This window comes from Panulirus ornatus, chromosome 30 (assembly GCF_036320965.1).
Source record: "Panulirus ornatus isolate Po-2019 chromosome 30, ASM3632096v1, whole genome shotgun sequence".
NCBI lineage: Eukaryota > Metazoa > Arthropoda > Malacostraca > Decapoda > Palinuridae > Panulirus > Panulirus ornatus.
In genome coordinates, this window is record NC_092253.1 from 21,558,282 (window position 1) to 21,577,435 (window position 19,154).

The 19,154-nt window shown below is 40.5% G+C and overlaps 3 protein-coding genes across 3 annotated transcripts; all 3 read left to right on the top strand.

Moving 5' to 3' along the window:
* The first annotated feature begins 241 nt into the window (after positions 1 to 241).
* Positions 242 to 1,331, top strand: LOC139758537 (cuticle protein 19-like). Its single transcript, XM_071680059.1, has 3 exons — positions 242 to 252; positions 618 to 783; positions 1,010 to 1,331. The coding sequence occupies exons 1-3, from the start codon at positions 242 to 244 to the stop codon at positions 1,265 to 1,267; spliced, it is 435 nt and encodes a 144-aa protein (XP_071536160.1). The 3' UTR covers positions 1,268 to 1,331.
* A 2,100-nt stretch (positions 1,332 to 3,431) lies between these two features.
* LOC139758468 (pro-resilin-like) lies at positions 3,432 to 4,260 on the top strand. The gene is made up of 3 exons (XM_071679912.1): positions 3,432 to 3,475; positions 3,589 to 3,681; positions 3,915 to 4,260. The coding sequence occupies exons 1-3, from the start codon at positions 3,464 to 3,466 to the stop codon at positions 4,170 to 4,172; spliced, it is 363 nt and encodes a 120-aa protein (XP_071536013.1). The 5' UTR covers positions 3,432 to 3,463; the 3' UTR covers positions 4,173 to 4,260.
* A 2,092-nt stretch (positions 4,261 to 6,352) lies between these two features.
* On the top strand, positions 6,353 to 7,183 carry LOC139758467 (pro-resilin-like). The gene is made up of 3 exons (XM_071679911.1): positions 6,353 to 6,390; positions 6,504 to 6,596; positions 6,827 to 7,183. The coding sequence occupies exons 1-3, from the start codon at positions 6,379 to 6,381 to the stop codon at positions 7,100 to 7,102; spliced, it is 381 nt and encodes a 126-aa protein (XP_071536012.1). The 5' UTR covers positions 6,353 to 6,378; the 3' UTR covers positions 7,103 to 7,183.
* The last annotated feature ends 11,971 nt before the right edge of the window (positions 7,184 to 19,154 follow it).

Genomic DNA, 19,154 nt, shown 5'->3' on the forward strand with positions numbered 1-19,154 from the left:
TTCTATTTGTCTGGTCTACAGGAATACAGGCAACATACTAAGGAAGAAGACAGTTCAAGATCACAGCAGATCATTTCTTAAAGGGTGTAAATTCCTCTCTTATACAATCCAAGCGCCATAAACAACTCAGCTTTCAAGATTCCCATCACAAAACATTAGAAATCATGGCACCGTTTTACTCTCGAGAAATGTCTTAACTGTTATCCTCTCGGAGTACATTATAACCGTGAGAAAACTCACAATGACTCTGGTGTAAAGGGGAATTAGACTTGATGCCAGAAGATGCGATATTGTCATAGTAGAGGTGAACTCTTGGTCTTTTAGTAGAACGATTTAAGGAAACAGTGCTGTTCACATCTTGGCAATCGTCACGCCTCTCGAGTCTTACCGGGAGGCATCGGAGCGGTGGAAAGGCTGGGATGGTCACCACCTGCTATGTTAAGGGCTCCTGTGCTTTCCCTTTCAAATCTCTTGACATTGTAGCGAGCAAGGCGGGCGGAGCCTCCAGTATATAAACCGAGCGGATGCATCCAAGAACATCAATCTAGCTCTTTTCCCGCAGCTGAACATGGCTTTCAAGGTAAATTCTTAGAGTATTGTTATTTTCCTGTGTGCAGTAAGATACATGTTGTGTTGAATGACAAAGGATGTATCAGATATTTTCATGTATTACAATACTGTGGTTTGCAGATTTACGTCCTGGTAGCCCTTGTCGCCGCCGTCGCTGCCGACGGCCCTACTTACCTCCCGCCAGGTCCCTCTTACAACGCTCCCGCCCCTCCTGTAGGTTTTTAGAGATATGCATCCAGTTGACCATGTAAAATCTTTTCCTTTTTATCTTCTTTTGTGACAGTTCCTACTTTTTGATAGTATTTTCCTCGTTCACACAAAATAATAGTCACTTCTTCAGTATATCTATCAAATATATAACAAATACATCAATAAATACAGTACACTCAGACTTCAGAATTGTGAGATGTGTTTCAAAGAACGTTACTTTGATCGACAGGGACCTGCCCGGTACACCTTCGACTGGAGCGTGAAGGACGACAACTCCGGCAACGACTTCGGTCACCAGGAGTCTCGGGACGGATACGACACCCAGGGCTCCTACTACGTGCTCCTTCCCGACGGTCGTCTACAGAGGGTGACTTACAACGTCAACGGCGACTCCGGTTACATGGCTCAAGTTGAACATGAAGGCGAGGCTCAGTATCCTGCCTACCAGCCTTCACCCAGCTACCAGCCAATACCTAGATATGGTTAACATAATCCCATAAACACATCAGAATATGATTCGCTCTTCTCATGCTTTTTCTGTAAAAATGTAATACTTTATTGAAATAAATAGATTATTCCAAACATATTCTCTTTTCTTATTATAAGAACTTCATTATGTTGCTTGTGGGATTTTAAGAACTACTCAAGATGGGATCCTCCTTCATGAACTCTGAAGACATACACTGGTTAACAATAGAGACACCAACAACTCTGACCTCCAACATTCTTAAGAAGATTATTACCCAACTATACTTCCAAAACCATTTGTCGCCTACTTGCAAACCTGGTGAACATATATTTTTCCGGGTAATTAGTCAGAACGTCACAAATATCAACAAGGACTCCCTTGATTAAGCTGGTAAGCAGTGATAAGAACAAAGACACCAGCAGTCTCATTAGAAGAGACATGAACCACGACTTCAGCCCACTCAACAAACCCAATGTGATTTCCAACTATCCATGTCTAGGTGAATCTTATAGGCATTACATGGATTACATTAAAGTAATTACAACTTCTGTGCCTAGGAGACTAACAAAATTCGAACAGAAACAGCTTATGTTCCAGCAGCACTTAAGGTATATGACCAGCAACAACCTCACAAAGAACGCCAAAATAGTAAATTCCAGTCATGAATACCAGAATCTCACTACTGAATCTCTCTTGATATGAAGATTTTCGTCTCCTCTGATTATCCAGATGAACTTTTGCATTGCAGCCAGCCATCTGCTCCCATTCAAGAATAGATACTGCATGTTAGACCTAACCCAACAACCAATTAGATTATGCCATTTCCATAGGTATTGCTGTTTATGCATCCATCCAAGACAACAAAAGATATAATCTTCTTTGGACTCATGATTCAACCACCAGAAAGAGAACACCTCTAGACATTGAAGATGGAGTAAGATCTAGAAATAATATACTACAATTCTATCTGTTCAGTCTCATAATGTTTTGAAAGTGAATGAACTTCCAAGAGAATTTTCAGTCTCCTAGGCACTGACGAACGAAGCGAAAGAAATTTAGAGCAAAAATCTGGGGGTGTTCATTTTTGTTAACTGTGCTCTAGTTTCTGAGAAAAGCAATTATACCATCTTTTTTAACTGAATAACACCAAGACCCTTTCATGCAATACCTATCATTTCAACGTTCTGCAAAAATCAGCAGCAGAGAAGGGATGGACTCCTTTCGATTCAAAGTTATCCCATGAAATGGTACCCTTTTTCTCCATTAATGATGATACAACCTCGCCGAAGGTGGCCTTTCTATCAGGGACAGGGACGTTACACCATCCCAAAGCTCAGTCGAAAAAATCGTGCCAGGGGTCAGTGCACAGCAGATCCTGCAAGAGATCAGTGGAAGGCAAACCATCCCATGGATCAGTGGATGGCAGATCCTACCAGAGATCAGTGGAAACCAAACTGTGCCAGGGTCAGGGGACGGAAGATCGTGCCAGGGGTCAGTGGATGTCAGACCCTGACAGAGATCAGTGTGCCTCAAACACTGTTATCTAATGGGGTACATAGCACGGTATTCTATTTGTCTGGTCTACAGGAATACAGGCAGCATAGTTAGGAAGAAGGCAGTTCAAGATCACAGCAGATCACATTCTTAAGGGTGTAAAGTTCTTTCTTTACCATAACACCATGCAAATTCATATTGTGATCAGTCTAAAAATTATATTGAGCAAATAGATCTCTACAGAAAAAGTCCATGGCACTTTGCAGGAATAAAGCGCGAGCCAACGAGATTCTCAACGCAAAATATTAGAAATCATGGCACCGCTTTACTCTCGAACGATGTCTTCACTATTTTCATCTCGGAGGACATCACTACTATGAGAAATCCGGCAATGGTTCTGGTGTAAAGGGGCATTAGACTTGACGTCAGAAGATACGATACTGTCGAAGTAGAGTTTGAACACTTGGACTTTTAGTAGAACGGTTTCAGGAAACTATGCTCATCACGTCTTGATAATCGTCCCGCTTCTTGACGCTCATAGGGAGGCGACTGAGTGTGGGAACAACTGGTATGGTCAACCACCGTCTGTGTCAAGGGCTCCTGTGCTTTCCCTTTCAAAACTCTTGACTTTGCAGCGAGCAATGCGGGCGGAGCTTCCAGTATATAAACCGAGCGGATGCATCCAAGAGCATCAGTCTAGCGCTTCTCCCACAGCTGAACATGGCTTTTAAGGTAAATACTCAAAGTATTGTTCATATCCTATGTGCTATAAGATACAACATGTTGTATTAAATAACAGAGATGATATCAGATTGTTTCATGTATTACAATACTGTGGTCTGTAGGTTTACGTCCTAGTAGCCATTGTCGCCGCCGTCGCTGCCGACGGCCCCACTTACCGCCCTCCAGGTCCCTCCTACAACGCTCCCGCCCCTCCTGTAAGTTTTTGGAAATTTGTGTCCAGCTGACCGTATCATGACATATTTCTTTTTTTTTTATCTTATTTTGTGACAGTTCCTACTTTTTGATAGTATTTTCCTCGTTTACACAAAATAATAGTCACTGTTTCAAATATATTCGTCAAATATAACGCAAGTACATTAGTAAATACAGTAGACTCACACTCCAAGATTGTGAGATGTGTTTCACAGAATGTTACTTTGATCGACAGGGACCTGCCCAGTACACCTTCGACTGGAACGTAAAGGACGACAACTCCGGCAACGACTTCGGTCACCAGGAGTCTCGGGATGGATACGACACCCAGGGCTCCTACTACGTGCTCCTTCCCGACGGTCGTCTACAGAGGGTGACTTACAACGTCAACGGCGACTCCGGTTACGTGGCTCAAGTTGAACATGAAGGCGAGGCTCAGTATCCTGCCTACCAGCCTTCACCCAGCTACCAGCCAACACCTAGATATGGTTAACATAATTCCATATACATATGAGGATATGATTCGCTCTTATTATGCTTTTTCTGTAAAAAATGTAATATTTCATTGAAATAAATAGATTATTCCAGACATATTCTCTTTTCTTATTATAAGAACTTCATTACGTTGCTTGTGGGATTTTAAGAACTACTCAAGATGGGATCCTCCTTCATGAACTTTGAAGACTACGACAGACACTGGTCAACAATAGATACACCAATAACTCTGACCTCCGACATTCATGAAGACTCTATTACCCAACTATACTTCCAAAACCATTTGTCGCCTACTTGCAAACCTGGTGAACATATATTTTTTTCAGGTAATTAGTCAGAACGTCACAAATATCAACAAGGATTCTCTTGATTATGCTGGTAAGCAGTGATAAGAACAAAGACACCAGCAGTCTCATTACAAGAGACATGAACCACGACTTCAGCCCACTCAACAAACCCAATGTGATTTCCAACTATCCATGTCTAGGTGAATCTTATAGGCATTACATGGATTACATTAAAGTAATTACAACTTCTGTGCCTAGGAGACTAACAAAATTCGAACAGAAACAGCTTATGTTCCAGCAGCACTTAAGGTATATGACCAGCAACAACCTCACAAAGAACGCCAAAATAGTAAATTCCAGTCATGAATACCAGAATCTTACTACTGAATCTCTCTTGATATGAAGATTCTCGTCTCCTCTGATTATCCAGATGAACTTTTGCATTACAGCCAGCCATCTGCTCCCATTCAAGAATAGATACTGCATGTTAGACCTAACCCAACAATCAATTAGATTATGCCATTTCCATAGGTATTGCTGTTTATGCATCCATCCAAGACAACAAAAGATATAATCTTCTTTGGACTCATGATTCAACCACCAGAAAGAGAACACCTCTAGACATTGAAGATGAAGTAAGATCTAGAAATGATATACTACAATTCTATCTGTTCAGTCTCATAATGTTTTGAAAGTGAATGAACTTCCAAGAGAATTTTCAGTCTCCTAGGCACTGACGAACGAAGCGAAAGAAATTTAGAGCAAAAATCTAGGGATGTTCATTTTTGTTAACTGTGTTCTAGTCTCTGAGAAAAGCAATTATACCATCTTTTTTAACTGAATAACACCAAGACCCTTTCATGCAATACCTATCATTTCAACGTTCTGCAAAAATCAGCAGCAGAGAAGGGGTGGACTCCTTTCAATTTAAAAGTTATCCCATGAAATGGTACCCTTTATCATCAATTAACGATGATACAACCTTGCCGAAGGTGGCCTTTCTATTAGGGACAGGGACGTTACACCGTGCCAAAGCTCAGTCGAAAAAATCGTGCCAGGGGTCAGTGCACAGCAGATCCTGCAAGAGATCAGTGGAAGGCAAACCATCCCATGGATCAGTGGATGGCAGATCCTACCAGAGATCAGTGGAAACCAAACTGTGCCAGGGTCAGGGGACGGAAGATCGTGCCAGGGGTCAGTGGATGTCAGACCCTGACAGAGATCAGTGTGCCTCAAACACTGTTATCTAATGGGGTACATAGCACGGTATTCTATTTGTCTGGTCTACAGGAATACAGGCAGCATAGTTAGGAAGAAGGCAGTTCAAGATCACAGCAGACCTCTTTCTTAAGGGTGTAAAGTTCTTTCTTTACAATAACACCATGCAAATTCATATTGTGATCAGTCTAAAAATTATATTGAGCAAATAGATCTCTACAGAAAAAGTCCATGGAATTTTGTTGGAATAAAGCGCGAGCCAACAAGATTCTCAACGCAAAATATTAGGAATCATGGCACCGCTTTACTCTCGAACAATGTCTTCACTATTTTCATCTCGGAGGACATCACTACTATGAGAAATCCGGCAATGGTTCTGGTGTAAAGGGGCATTAGATTTGACGTCAGAAGATACGATACTGTCGAAGTAGAGTTTGAACACTTGGACTTTTAGTAGAACGGTTTCAGGAAACTATGCTCATCACGTCTTGATAATCGTCCCGCTTCTTGACGCTCATAGGGAGGCGACTGAGTGTGGGAACAACTGGTATGGACAACCACCGTCTGTGTCAAGGGCTCCTGTGCTTTCCCTTTCAAAACTCTTGACTTTGCAGCAAGCAAGGCGGGCGGAGCCTCCATTATATAAACCGAGCGGATGCATCCAAGAGCATCAGTCTAGCGCTTCTCCCACAGCTGAACATGGCTTTTAAGGTAAATACTCAAAGTATTGTTCATATCCTATGTGCTACAAGATACAACATGTTGTATTAAATAACAGAGATGATATCAGATTGTTTCATGTATTACAATACTGTGGTCTGTAGGTTTACGTCCTAGTAGCCATTGTCGCCGCCGTCGCTGCCGACGGCCCCACTTACCGCCCTCCAGGTCCCTCCTACAACGCTCCCGCCCCTCCTGTAAGTTTTTGGAAATTTGCATCCAGCTGATCGTATCATGACATATTTTCTTTTTTATCTTATTTTGTGACAGTTTCTACTTTTTGATAGTATTTTCCTCGTTCACACTAATTGATAGTCACTGTTTCAAATATATTCGTCAAATATATCGCATGTTCATTAGTAAATACAGTAGACTCACACTCCAAGATTGTGAGATGTGTTTCACAGAACGTTACTTTGATCGACAGGGACCTGCCCAGTACACCTTCGACTGGAACGTAAAGGACGACAACTCCGGCAACGACTTCGGTCACCAGGAGTCTCGGGACGGATACGACACCCAGGGCTCCTACTACGTGCTCCTTCCCGACGGTCGTCTGCAGAGGGTGACTTACAACGTCAACGGCGACTCCGGTTACGTGGCTCAAGTTGAACATGAGGGCGAGGCTCAGTATCCTACCTACCAGCCTTCACCCAGCTACCAGCCTTCACCCAGCTACCAGCCAACTCCCAGATACGGTTAACTTGATTCCAGATTGAAAATAGGATCTGAATTCATTCATGGTATTGTCGGAGGAGCATATATTCATATAAACATACAGATACTTCGAGGTATTGTTTCCTTTATCAGAATTACAAACTTCCTTGTTGATCGTAAGATCTGGGCATAAGAGAGTCAGCCTGCTGTTGTCCTTCGCCCTCTAGCGCCACGCACACCACGGGTTACCCTGTGGCAGCCATGGCTGGCTGAAGAACACATGACTCTCTCGCGACTGGAGATCCTAAGCCATTGTACCCAAAGCAGAACTGTTGCACTGGGCGAAGCCATGGGACATTCTCTTGGTGAACAGTCTTGCTTCTTTAAAAACTATATTCCAAGGAAGATTCTTATGCTATAAAAGGAAGGAAGTTAGATATCAGCTGGAGACAGTAACACAGGTTAGGGGACAGAATGATTCATGAAGTGTGAGTGCAAGACAGCTTACATTTATTAAACGAACAACGAGGTCACCAGTCTTATTAGGAAAACATGACCTAAGCATATTGAAAAAATCATTGTGATCTCCAAATATCCATGTTCAGAATATACTAGGCTTCAGAATATATATATATATATATATATATATATATATATATATATATATATATATATATATATATATATATATATATATATATATATATATATATATATATATTTTTTTTTTTTTTTTTTTTTTTTGCTTTGTCGCTGTCTCCCGCGTTTGCGAGGTAGCGCAAGGAAACAGACGAAAGAAATGGCCCAACCCACCCCCATACACATGCCTTGATTCAATCCACTGACAGCACGTCAACCCCGGTATACCACATCGCTCCAATTCACTCTATTCTTTGCCCTCCTTTCACCCTCCTGCATGTTCAGGCCCCGATCACACAAAATCTTTTTCACTCCATCTTTCCACCTCCAATTTGGTCTCCCTCTTCTCCTCGTTCCCTCCACCTCCGACACATATATCCTCTTGGTCAATCTTTCCTCACTCATTCTCTCCATGTGACCAAACCATTTCAAAACACCCTCTTCTGCTCTCTCAACCACGCTCTTTTTATTTCCACACATCTCCCTTACCCTTACGTTACTTACTCGATCAAACCACCTCACACCACACATTGTCCTCAAACATCTCATTTCCAGCACATCCATCCTCCTGCGCACAACTCTATCCATAGTCCACGCCTCGCACCCATACAACATTGTTGGAACCACTATTCCTTCAAACATACCCATTTTTGCTTTCCCAGATAATGTTCTCGACTTCCACACATTCTTCAAGGCTCCCAGAATTTTCGCCCCCTCCCCCACCCTATGATCCACTTCCGCTTCCATGGTTCCATCCGCTGCCAGATCCACTCCCAGATATCTAAAACACTTCACTTCCTCCAGTTTTTCTCCATTCAAACTCACCTCCCAACTGAATTGACCCTCAACCCTACTGTACCTAATAACCTTGCTCTTATTCACATTTACTCTTAACTTTCTTCTTTCACACACTTTACCAAACTCAGTCACCAGCTTCTGCAGTTTCTCACATGAATCAGCCACCAGCGCTGTATCATCAGCGAACAACAACTGACTCACTTTCCAAGCTCTCTCATCCACAACAGACTTCATACTTGCCCCTCTTTCCAAAACTCTTGCATTCACCTCCCTAACAACCCCATCCATAAACAAATTAAACAACCATGGAGACATCACACACCCCTGCCGCAAACCTACATTCACTGAGAACCAATCACTTTCCTCTCTTCCTACACGTACACATGCCTTACATCCTCGATAAAAACTTTTCACTGCTTCTAACAACTTGCCTCCCACACCATATATTCTTAATACCTTCCACAGAGCATCTCTATCAACTCTATCATATGCCTTCTCCAGATCCATAAATGCTACATACAAATCCATTTGCTTTTCTAAGTATTTCTCACATACATTCTTCAAAGCAAACACCTGATCCACACATCCTCTACCACTTCTGAAACCACACTGCTCTTCCCCAATCTGATGCTCTGTACATGCCTTCACCCTCTCAATCAATACCCTCCCATATAATTTGCCAGGAATACTCAACAAACTTATACCTCTGTAATTTGAGCACTCACTCTTATCCCCTTTGCCTTTGTACAATGGCACTATGCACGCATTCCGCCAATCCTCAGGCACCTCACCATGAGTCATACATACATTAAATAACCTTACCAACCAGTCAACAATACAGTCACCCCCTTTTTTAATAAATTCCACTGCAATACCATCCAAACCTGCTGCCTTGCCGGCTTTCATCTTCCTCAAAGCTTTTACTACCTCTTCTCTGTTTACCAACTCATTTTCCCTATATATATATATATGATCCCTGGGGATAGGGGATTAAGAGTACTTCCCACGTATTCCCTGCGTGTCGTAGAAGGCGACTAAAAGGGGAGGGAGCGGGGGGCTGGAAATCCTCCCCTCTCGGTTTTTTTTTAATTTTCCAAAAGAAGGAACAGAGAATTGGGCCAGGTGAGGGTATTCCCTCAAAGGCCCAGTCCTCTGTTCTTAACGCTACCTCGCTAATGCGGGAAGTGGCGAATAGTTTGAAAGAAAAAGAAGAAAATATATATATATATATATATATATATATATATATATATATATATATATATATATATATATATATATATATATATATATATATATATATATATATATATATATATATATATATATATATATATATCGGAAAGCAAAAATGGGTATGTTTGAAGGAATAGTGGTTCCAACAATGTTGTATGGTTGCGAGGCGTGGACTATGGATAGAGTTGTGCGCAGGAGGATGGATGTGCTGGAAATGAGATTTTTGAGGACAATGTGTGGTGTGAGGTGGTTTGATCGAGTAAGTAACGTAAGGGTAAGAGAGATGTGTGGAAATAAAAAGAGTGTGGTTGAGAGAGCAGAAGAGGGTGTTTTGAAATGGTTTGGGAACATGGAGAGAATGAGTGAGGAAAGATTGACCAAGAGGATATATGTGTCGGAGGTGGAGGGAACGAGGAGAAGAGGGAGACCAAATTGGAGGTGGAAAGAAGGAGTGAAAAAGATTTTGTGTGATCGGGTCCTGAACATGCAGGAGGGTGAAAGGAGGGCAAGGAATAGAGTGAATTGGAGCGATGTGGTGTACCGGGGCTGACGTGCTGTCAGTGGATTGAATCAGGGCATGTGAAGCGTCTGGGGTAAACCTTGGAAAGCTGTGTAGGTATGTATATTTGCGTGTGTGGACGTATGTATATACATGTGTATGGGGGTGGGTTGGGCCATTTCTTTCGTCTGTTTCCTTGCGCTACCTCGCAAACGCGGGAGACAGCGACAAAGAAAAAAAAAAAAAAAAAAATATATATATATATATATATATATATATATATATATATATATATATATATATATATATATATATGATAGAGTTGATAGAGTTGATAGAGATGCTCTGTGGAAGGTATTAAGAATATATGGTGTGGGAGGCAAGTTGTTGGAAGCAGTGAAAAGTTTTTATCGAGGATGTAAGGCATGTGTACGTGTAGGAAGAGAGGAAAGTGATTGGTTCTCAGTGAATGTAGGTTTGCGGCAGGGGTGTGTGATGTCTCCATGGTTGTTTAATTTGTTTATGGATGGGGTTGTAAGGGAGGTAAATGCAAGAGTCCTGGAAAGAGGGGCAAGTATGAAGTCTGTTGGGGATGAGAGAGCTTGGGAAGTGAGTCAGTTGTTGTTCGCTGATGATACAGCGCTGGTGGCTGATTCATGTGAGAAACTGCAGAAGCTGGTGACTGAGTTTGGTAAAGTGTGTGGAAGAAGAAAGTTGAGAGTAAATGTGAATAAGAGCAAGGTTATTAGGTACAGTAGGGGTGAGGGTCAAGTCAATTGGGAGGTGAGTTTGAATGGAGAAAAACTGGAGGAAGTGAAGTGTTTTAGATATCTGGGAGTGGATCTGTCAGCGGATGGAACCATGGAAGCGGAAGTGGATCATAGGATGGGGGAGGGGGCGAAAATTTTGGGAGCCTTGAAAAATGTGTGGAAGTCGAGAACATTATCTCGGAAAGCAAAAATGGGTATGTTTGAGGGAATAGTGGTTCCAACAATGTTGTATGGTTGCGAGGCGTGGGCTATGGATAGAGATGTGCGCAGGAGGATGGATGTGCTGGAAATGAGATGTTTGAGGACAATGTGTGGTGTGAGGTGGTTTGATCGAGTAAGTAACGTAAGGGTAAGAGAGATGTGTGGAAATAAAAAGAGCGTGGTTGAGAGAGCAGAAGAGGGTGTTTTGAAATGGTTTGGGCACATGGAGAGAATGAGTGAGGAGAGATTGACCAAGAGGATATATGTGTCGGAGGTGGAGGGAACGAGGAGAAGAGGGAGACCAAATTGGAGGTGGAAAGATGGAGTGAAAAAGATTTTGTGTGATCGGGGCCTGAACATGCAGGAGGGTGAAAGGAGGGCAAGAAATAGAGTGAATTGGAGTCATGTGGTATACAGGGGTTGACGTGCTGTCAGTGGATTGAAGCAAGGCATGTGAAGCGTCTGGGGTAAACCATGGAAAGCTGTGTAGGTATGTATATTTGCGTGTGTGGACGTGTGTATGTACATGTGTATGGGGGGGGGGGTTGGGCCATTTCTTTCGTCTGTTTCCTTGCGCTACCTCGCAAACGCGGGAGACAGCGACAAAGTATATAAAAAAAAAAAAAAAAAATATATATATATATATATATATATATATATATATATATATATATATATATATATACATATATATATATATATATATATATATATATATATATATATATATATATATATATATATACATATATATATATATATATATATATATATATATATATATATATATATATATATGTATATATATATATATATATATATATATATATATATATATATATATATATATATATATATATATATATATATATATATATATATATATATGATTACTCTTAAACCTGACAAGGTCAACCGCCAAAGAAACATGCATATCATGTACGATTATTCTTCGCGAAAATTCATTGAAATGTTTTAACTTGTTTTTCATATACGTTCGAGATGAAAGCGTAATGTCAACTAATAATGTTCGTTTTCAGTTTTGAACTTTTCTCTTTCTGTCACATATGCACTCCGTCCACTGATGATCATAAAGCCTCATCGAAGATAATTTCTTATTCACAAAATGATCCTTTCTACAACACTAGTAGTAATAGTGAATATATGAAAATACATTTGTTTGTTTAAACTCACAAATGTCTGTTCGTGTATTCACTGCTACTATACTCATCACAAGAAAGCGAAACGCTCGGGATTTTCATCAATGTTTCACAGAACATTTCGCCAAAGTACTCCAGAATTTATTGATGAACTCTATAACATGACATTGATATTGAATTGCAGCATCCTAAACATTTCCTTGACTCAGCCTGTAATCTTCTTAGAAAGTCTTTTAACAATGTTCAACCTAAAAAGATCATTTGTGAGCAAAAACCTTGTTAGTGATACCCTATTGTAAGAACTTGCTTAATGCTCTTGTTTTGTTAAAAACCCTCTAACATTAATGAAGTCTTCAGCAATAATAATAACACCGTTTGAGAAAGCCTTATCAGAAAGTCTGCAACTTCTCAGAAGGGTTGTATTCACAATACCCTTTGCAAAGAGTGTGATTCGTTCTACATTGGTCAAACTGGCAAGGTTCTTAATGTCAGGATTAAACAATATCAAAATAGTTTTAAATATGGTCAAGAATCCAATACACTATTTGTCTACTTCACAGACTTTGGTCATCAAATTGACTGGAGCAGTTTGAAGGTTATCACATACAATAACTCAGTAATGGATAGAAATATAGTTGAACCGTTTCTTGGCATGAAACTCTTCTCCAGCGCATAGACAATGCAAAAATTGACTCCGACCATGTCTTCTACAACCTCAGAAACGCAAGACAAGAACACTTCTCCGCCTATACTGACCCAGTCGTTTCTGCCAACTGTGTGAGTGAAGCAAGAAGACGAGCTACAACCAGATCACCAGAAAGAAGACTCATCTGGAATGGAAAACTGACAGGATCTTTTACAACAATTTATGGGCGAAAGCATCAAACTCACATTAAAAAATTAATCTCTCGTCCTATTCCTTTACCCAGGATGAAAAACTTGTTTTAGGATTTGGACTTTTTTTTTAAATCCACTGATGCTTTTAATGTGAAACATCTCGTATCTATCACAAAATCTACCAATAACGACAAGTAGATAGATGAAGTCTTATCCGTTTCCATTCTAAGTGCCTTGGCCAGTGATAACATTGCCAAGGGCAGTGACATGCCACATAGATTCCAGAAAGTCACTGAAAATCCTAGGAAAATTAAAGATATACATATTACAAAATCCAATAGAGTTAGCCAGTTCGTTAATACAGTGGACTACAGATATAAACTTCAGGATCTTTTAAATGATGGTGAAACATGAACGATTAACATCGAATCCCACTCATGATAAAGTAAGGACCTTCAACTCCAGATTTAACCAGTTGCTAAAAAGATACCAGGACATTCTGAAGTCAGTGAAGATGGTTAATCCCTCTCTTCCTTATATATATATATATATATATATATATATATATATATATATATATATATATATATATATATATATATATATATATATATATATATATATATATATATATATATATCCCTGGGGATAGGGGAGAAAGAATGCTTCCCACGTATTCCCTGCGTGTCGTAGAAGGCGACTAAAAGGGGAGGGAGCGGGTGGCTGGAAATCCTCCCCTCTCATTTTTTTCAATTTTCCAAAAGAAGGAACAGAGAAGGGGGCCAGGTGAGGATATTCCCTCAAAGGCTCAGTCCTCTGTTCTTAATGCTACCTCGCTATCGCGGGAAATGGCGAATAGTACGAAAGAAAGAACCATGGAAGCGGAAGTGGATCATAGGGTGGGGGAGGGGGCGAAAATTTTGGGAGCCTTGAAAAATGTGTGGAAGTCGAGAACATTATCTCGGAAAGCAAAAATGGGTATGTTTGAAGGAATAGTGGTTCCAACAATGTTGTATGGTTGCGAGGCGTGGGCTATGGATAGAGTTGTGCGCAGGAGGATGGATGTGCTGGAAATGAGATGTTTGAGGACAATGTGTGGTGTGAGGTGGTTTGATCGAGGAAGTAACGTAAGGGTAAGAGAGATGTGTGGAAATAAAAAGAACGTGGTTGAGAGAGCAGAAGAGGGTGTTTTGAAATGGTTTGGGCACATGGAGAGAATGAGTGAGGAAAGATTGACCAAGAGGATATATGTGTCGGAGGTGGAGGGAACGAGGAGAAGAGGGAGACCAAATTGGAGGTGGAAAGATGGAGTGAAAAAGATTTTGTGTGATCGGGGCCTGAACATGCAGGAGGGTGAAAGGAGGGCAAGGAATAGAGTGAATTGGAGCGATGTGGTATACAGGGGTTGACGTGCTGTCAGTGGAGTGAATCAAGGCATGTGAAGCGTCTGGGGTAAACCATGGAAAGCTGTGTAGGTATGTATATTTGCGTGTGTGGACGTGTGTATGTACATGTGTATGGGGGGGGGGTTGGGCCATTTCTTTCGTCTGTTTCCTTGCGCTACCTCGCAAACGCGGGAGACAGCGACAAAGTATAAAAAAAAAAAAAAAATATATATATATACATATATATATATATATATATATATATATATATATATATATATATATATATGGTCTCCCTAAAACTCACAAAGATGGATGTCCCCTCGGAACAATTATCTCCTCTTTTAATTCTTATAGTTATAAGTTATCTGAATGGTCAGCTAAACATCTAAGCCATCTTCAAGGAAAAATTTCTCCATCTAATGTTATAAATAGTTTAGATTTTGTAAACATGGCTGAGAGCATCAATTTGCCTGAACATAATCTTATCAGTTTCGATGTGAATTCCCTATTCATTAAAGTCCCCATTAATGAAACCATTACATACCTGAGGAAGAAATTACATGATCTCAGTCTTGCCTTCTCTTGCTCATAAAAACTTTCATTGACTTCATGGAATTTTGTGTTTTCAATAATGTTTTCCAAGGTAATGAAAGTTACCTTTATAGAAAAAAATTTGGTCTAATCATGGGAAACCCCCATAGTCCCATTCTCAGTAAATTATTCATGGAATACTTTGAGAGTGAGATTCCAACTTTAATCAGTAACCCTCTAAAAATCGGCTTATATAAGTTGATGGTGTGTGGCCTTCATGGCCATATTCCCAAGATTGTGATGTTTTCTTTGATGAATTAATGAATCAAGATTGAATGGGTAAAAGAAGGAGAATTGCCGTTTCTTGATGGTTGATAACTATAGAATCTGATCACTTATCCTTTAAGATCTACAGCAAGCCTGTAAAAATGTCTGTAGTTATGTATATGTTCTTAAGGTCATTACGAATATGTGATCCCATAAGTCTGACAGACGAATGTAGTCTTATAAGACTTACCTTTGAGCAGTTATGTTATCCTTAGTGGTTTGTAAACAAGGCTTACTGGAAAGCCAGAAAGACATTTTATGTATTTATTAATAAAAATGTGGAAAAGTATGATAGGTCTAAGTGTGTGATGCTGCCCTCTTCTCCTAAGACACGTATTGAAAAACCACTTTTGATGTTGTCTTCCAATACGAGTGATACTATCAGTAAGACCTAAATTAAAAGTAGGCCATATTATCAGAAAATTGTGGATGTTTACGACGTCAAATATAAGGCATATAGAGATGTATACATTGGCCAGACCGGTGAAACAGTAACTGAGAGATGCTACTAGCACAGTCATTCAGTACGCTGTGTAGACCACAGTGATGCGATTGCTAAGACTGGCATAAAAATGTCACCCTGTAGACCTTTAACAACCCAGTCACATTGTACCCCGTGTGGATCATGCTGCCCATAACTTCGTTGAATCTGTCTTAATCGCCTAATACTAAGAACTTTGATATGTCCCCACGTAACTCTAAAGCACATCCAATTATCAGCCAAAGAAACGATGACATACAAAAGTAGTTAACCGCATATCTCGCTACCCAGGCCAACCTACCCCACACAACCCCCCTTAACCACAACACACACACACACACACACACACACACACCGCCTCACCCCACTTTCGCGTTAACGGTCAGGCAAGTGTGTGTGTGTGTGTGTGTGTGTGTGTATGTGTGTGTGTGTGTGTGTGTGTAGATATATTGATAGATATAGATATATTGATAGATAGATGAATGGCTAGAGATGTTTATATACATTAACTGGAAACGATTGAAGTATGAAACTAGATTATGCTCCATATTAAGATAAGTTCATTGTATTTCATCAAAATCGGCCACATCTCTATATCTAAGCATTATGATATGTTATACTCTTTCATGCGAAAATAGACGAACCATGTTGCACAATGCATAGTGGACAAATGAAATAAAGGAAAACGTTCTGCAATCATTCAAGATGTAGTCCATTTTTTGTGCCAATACTTTCATGTGGTTGAAACCAGTCGTGTCTAGAGCGGTAAGGGGTTACCGCACCCTCCCCATGACTCGAACCCTGTGTGTGTGTGTGTGTGTGTGTGTGTGTGTGTGTGTGTGTGTGTGTGTGTGTGTATTTACCTTCACACACACGCACACACACACACACACATACCAGTGGTGTTCGACAGGGTTCTGTCATGAGGCCGCTGCTGGTTTTGATCGCTATAAATGACCGACCAAATAAACTCTATCCATGGGTAAATCTGGATCGGTTTCTCAAGCCCCTTACTCCTTTCTCTTTCATTTTTGACACATTCAAATCCTTTAGCCGTTCCTAGAGACGTAACAAAAGGAGACAGCATTGTCCACAACTCCCTCCCCTTACAGCACAAATAGATGATTATAATTACAATTCTAATTGTAGGTAATTACACCAATCAGCTTTTGAGCCTCGCCTTCCTTCTCTGGTGTCAGGAGACGGGTTGTGCTCTCCACACTGTCGCCTCTGTGGAATTTCTTGTTCGTGAATTCTCAGAAGGAAAAAATGAAAGATGGCACAGAGGAACACTCAGAAAAAAAAAAACATACATAAACACATACTACGCATTCAGAAATGAATAAGGAAAACAGTGATGGATTGCCTTCATTACATCTAACCGAGATCATAAAAACTAGTACGCTATTCATGTGGTGATAAAGGACAGGTTCACATTGTCTGCGCATCTCTGCTGTAGGGAGAAGAAGCGAGCCTCATCGCCTTGGTCTGTCTTGAAGATAGGAATGAGTATGAAGACATTGAGTAACTTTTGAGTTACTCTATAGTGGGTCTTTTGTTTGGCCACGTTAATGCTTCATGTGAGTGGAAGTATGTGAGTGGAAGTACATTACAGCAAGCTCTTTTTGTAAGTGTGTCCACGGTGCACTTGAGTGTTTTGTAAGTCTTCAGTATATCAGTCCTTTCTGTAAGTAGGTCTACATCACAGCACTCCTTTTTTGTAAGTCTAAAGTAAAAGTTGTCAGAATAAGTTTTGTGAAATTGTATTCGTTGATGTAGGCGTGTTGTTGATGCCTGTGTTGAACTACAACCCAATACATAAAGTGGATCCCACGAACTTAAATCGCGTGCGTCACTTGGATTAAGATGTGATATAGTCGAGTGTGTGTACACAGGAATCCATCGATATGTGTTTTTACAGGAAAGATGGGTGTGTCTGCCATGGTTCAACGTTTGATGTATTTGGAAAAGATGCAGGACTGATTGTACCTGACCCTTGGATTTATAGACATGAGGTTGCATATCTCCCGTCAGAGCAGGAGGGAGGGCGGGTGGCATTATCTTCCCCCGAAATAACATCGTCACGTCTACTCAGGTGAATGTATCGTCTGACGAGATCGTACTAAGAAAAAGATCAACTGAACTGATCAGCAGAGATTTCCTCCCTTTGGTCGAGTACAATTTATTTATTGGATTTTCTGTTCACCAGATTGTTGAGAGGCAATCATTGCTCGACCTTTTACGGATTTCCGGTCTTAGTGACACCCTCACAGAAGGTCATACGAACGGGAGGAGAGAGAGAGAGAGAGAGAGAGAGAGAGAGAGAGAGAGAGAGAGAGAGAGAGAGAGAGAGAGAGAGAGAGAGAGAGAGAGAGAGAAGAAGAAGAAGAAGAAGAAGAAGAAGAAGAAGAAGTTCCTTTTCAAACTGACCCACATTCATCGAAATTGGTGTACCTCAAGTCACGCCTCTGGGGCCTTCTCTTCTGGTTTCTTCTCTCCTCCCACTGCTGCCTTAGCTTCTCGCCTTCACTATCCGGTTTGCTCTGCTCCACCTAAAAATATACATTAAAGAATTTTATTTCAGTGATGTTTCTCACAAATCGCTTCATTATTGATGACTGAAAAATGACCCATCTCTCCACAAGCCTTACGTATATGAGACTCACTAATAACGTGAGACTTAGGAAAAATTGGTCAATAATCTCTAGCTAAAGATTTGTGCAGGAAATTAAAGTCTTGAGATATATGTATATTTGCTAAATCACTTCGACAGTCATCGTTCAAGTTGAGCGTCGGGAACGACCGAGCAGAGAGGTCAAGCCAACCAGGTAGCCATGGATGAACACTTGAACACATTACCTTCCTAATCTTATTGACAACCAGGTAGCCATGGATGAACACTTGAACACATTACCTTCCTAATCTTATTGACAACCAGGTAGCCATGGATGAACACTTGAACACATTACCTTCCTAATCTTATTGACAACCAGGTAGCCATGGATGAACACTCGAACACATTACCTTCCTAATCTTATTGACAACCAGGTAGCCATGGATGAACACTTGAACACATTACCTTCCTAATCTTATTGACAAGGTTCGTTACTGTTATTCATGAGTGGTGTTAAGTATGTTACATTAACTACTGCTTACTTTACTGCTGCTCATGGTAAGAGTGACACTACTGTAACTTATCATTATCATACTATTATCATTATCATTTTTATT

Excerpts from the sequence above, each read along its gene's own strand:
- LOC139758467 (XM_071679911.1), top strand. Across the intron at positions 6,597-6,826 it reads ACAACGCTCCCGCCCCTCCT|GGACCTGCCCAGTACACCTT; the intron begins GTAAGTTTTTGG and ends TTTGATCGACAG.
- LOC139758537 (XM_071680059.1), top strand. Across the intron at positions 784-1,009 it reads ACAACGCTCCCGCCCCTCCT|GGACCTGCCCGGTACACCTT; the intron begins GTAGGTTTTTAG and ends TTTGATCGACAG.
- LOC139758468 (XM_071679912.1), top strand. Across the intron at positions 3,682-3,914 it reads ACAACGCTCCCGCCCCTCCT|GGACCTGCCCAGTACACCTT; the intron begins GTAAGTTTTTGG and ends TTTGATCGACAG.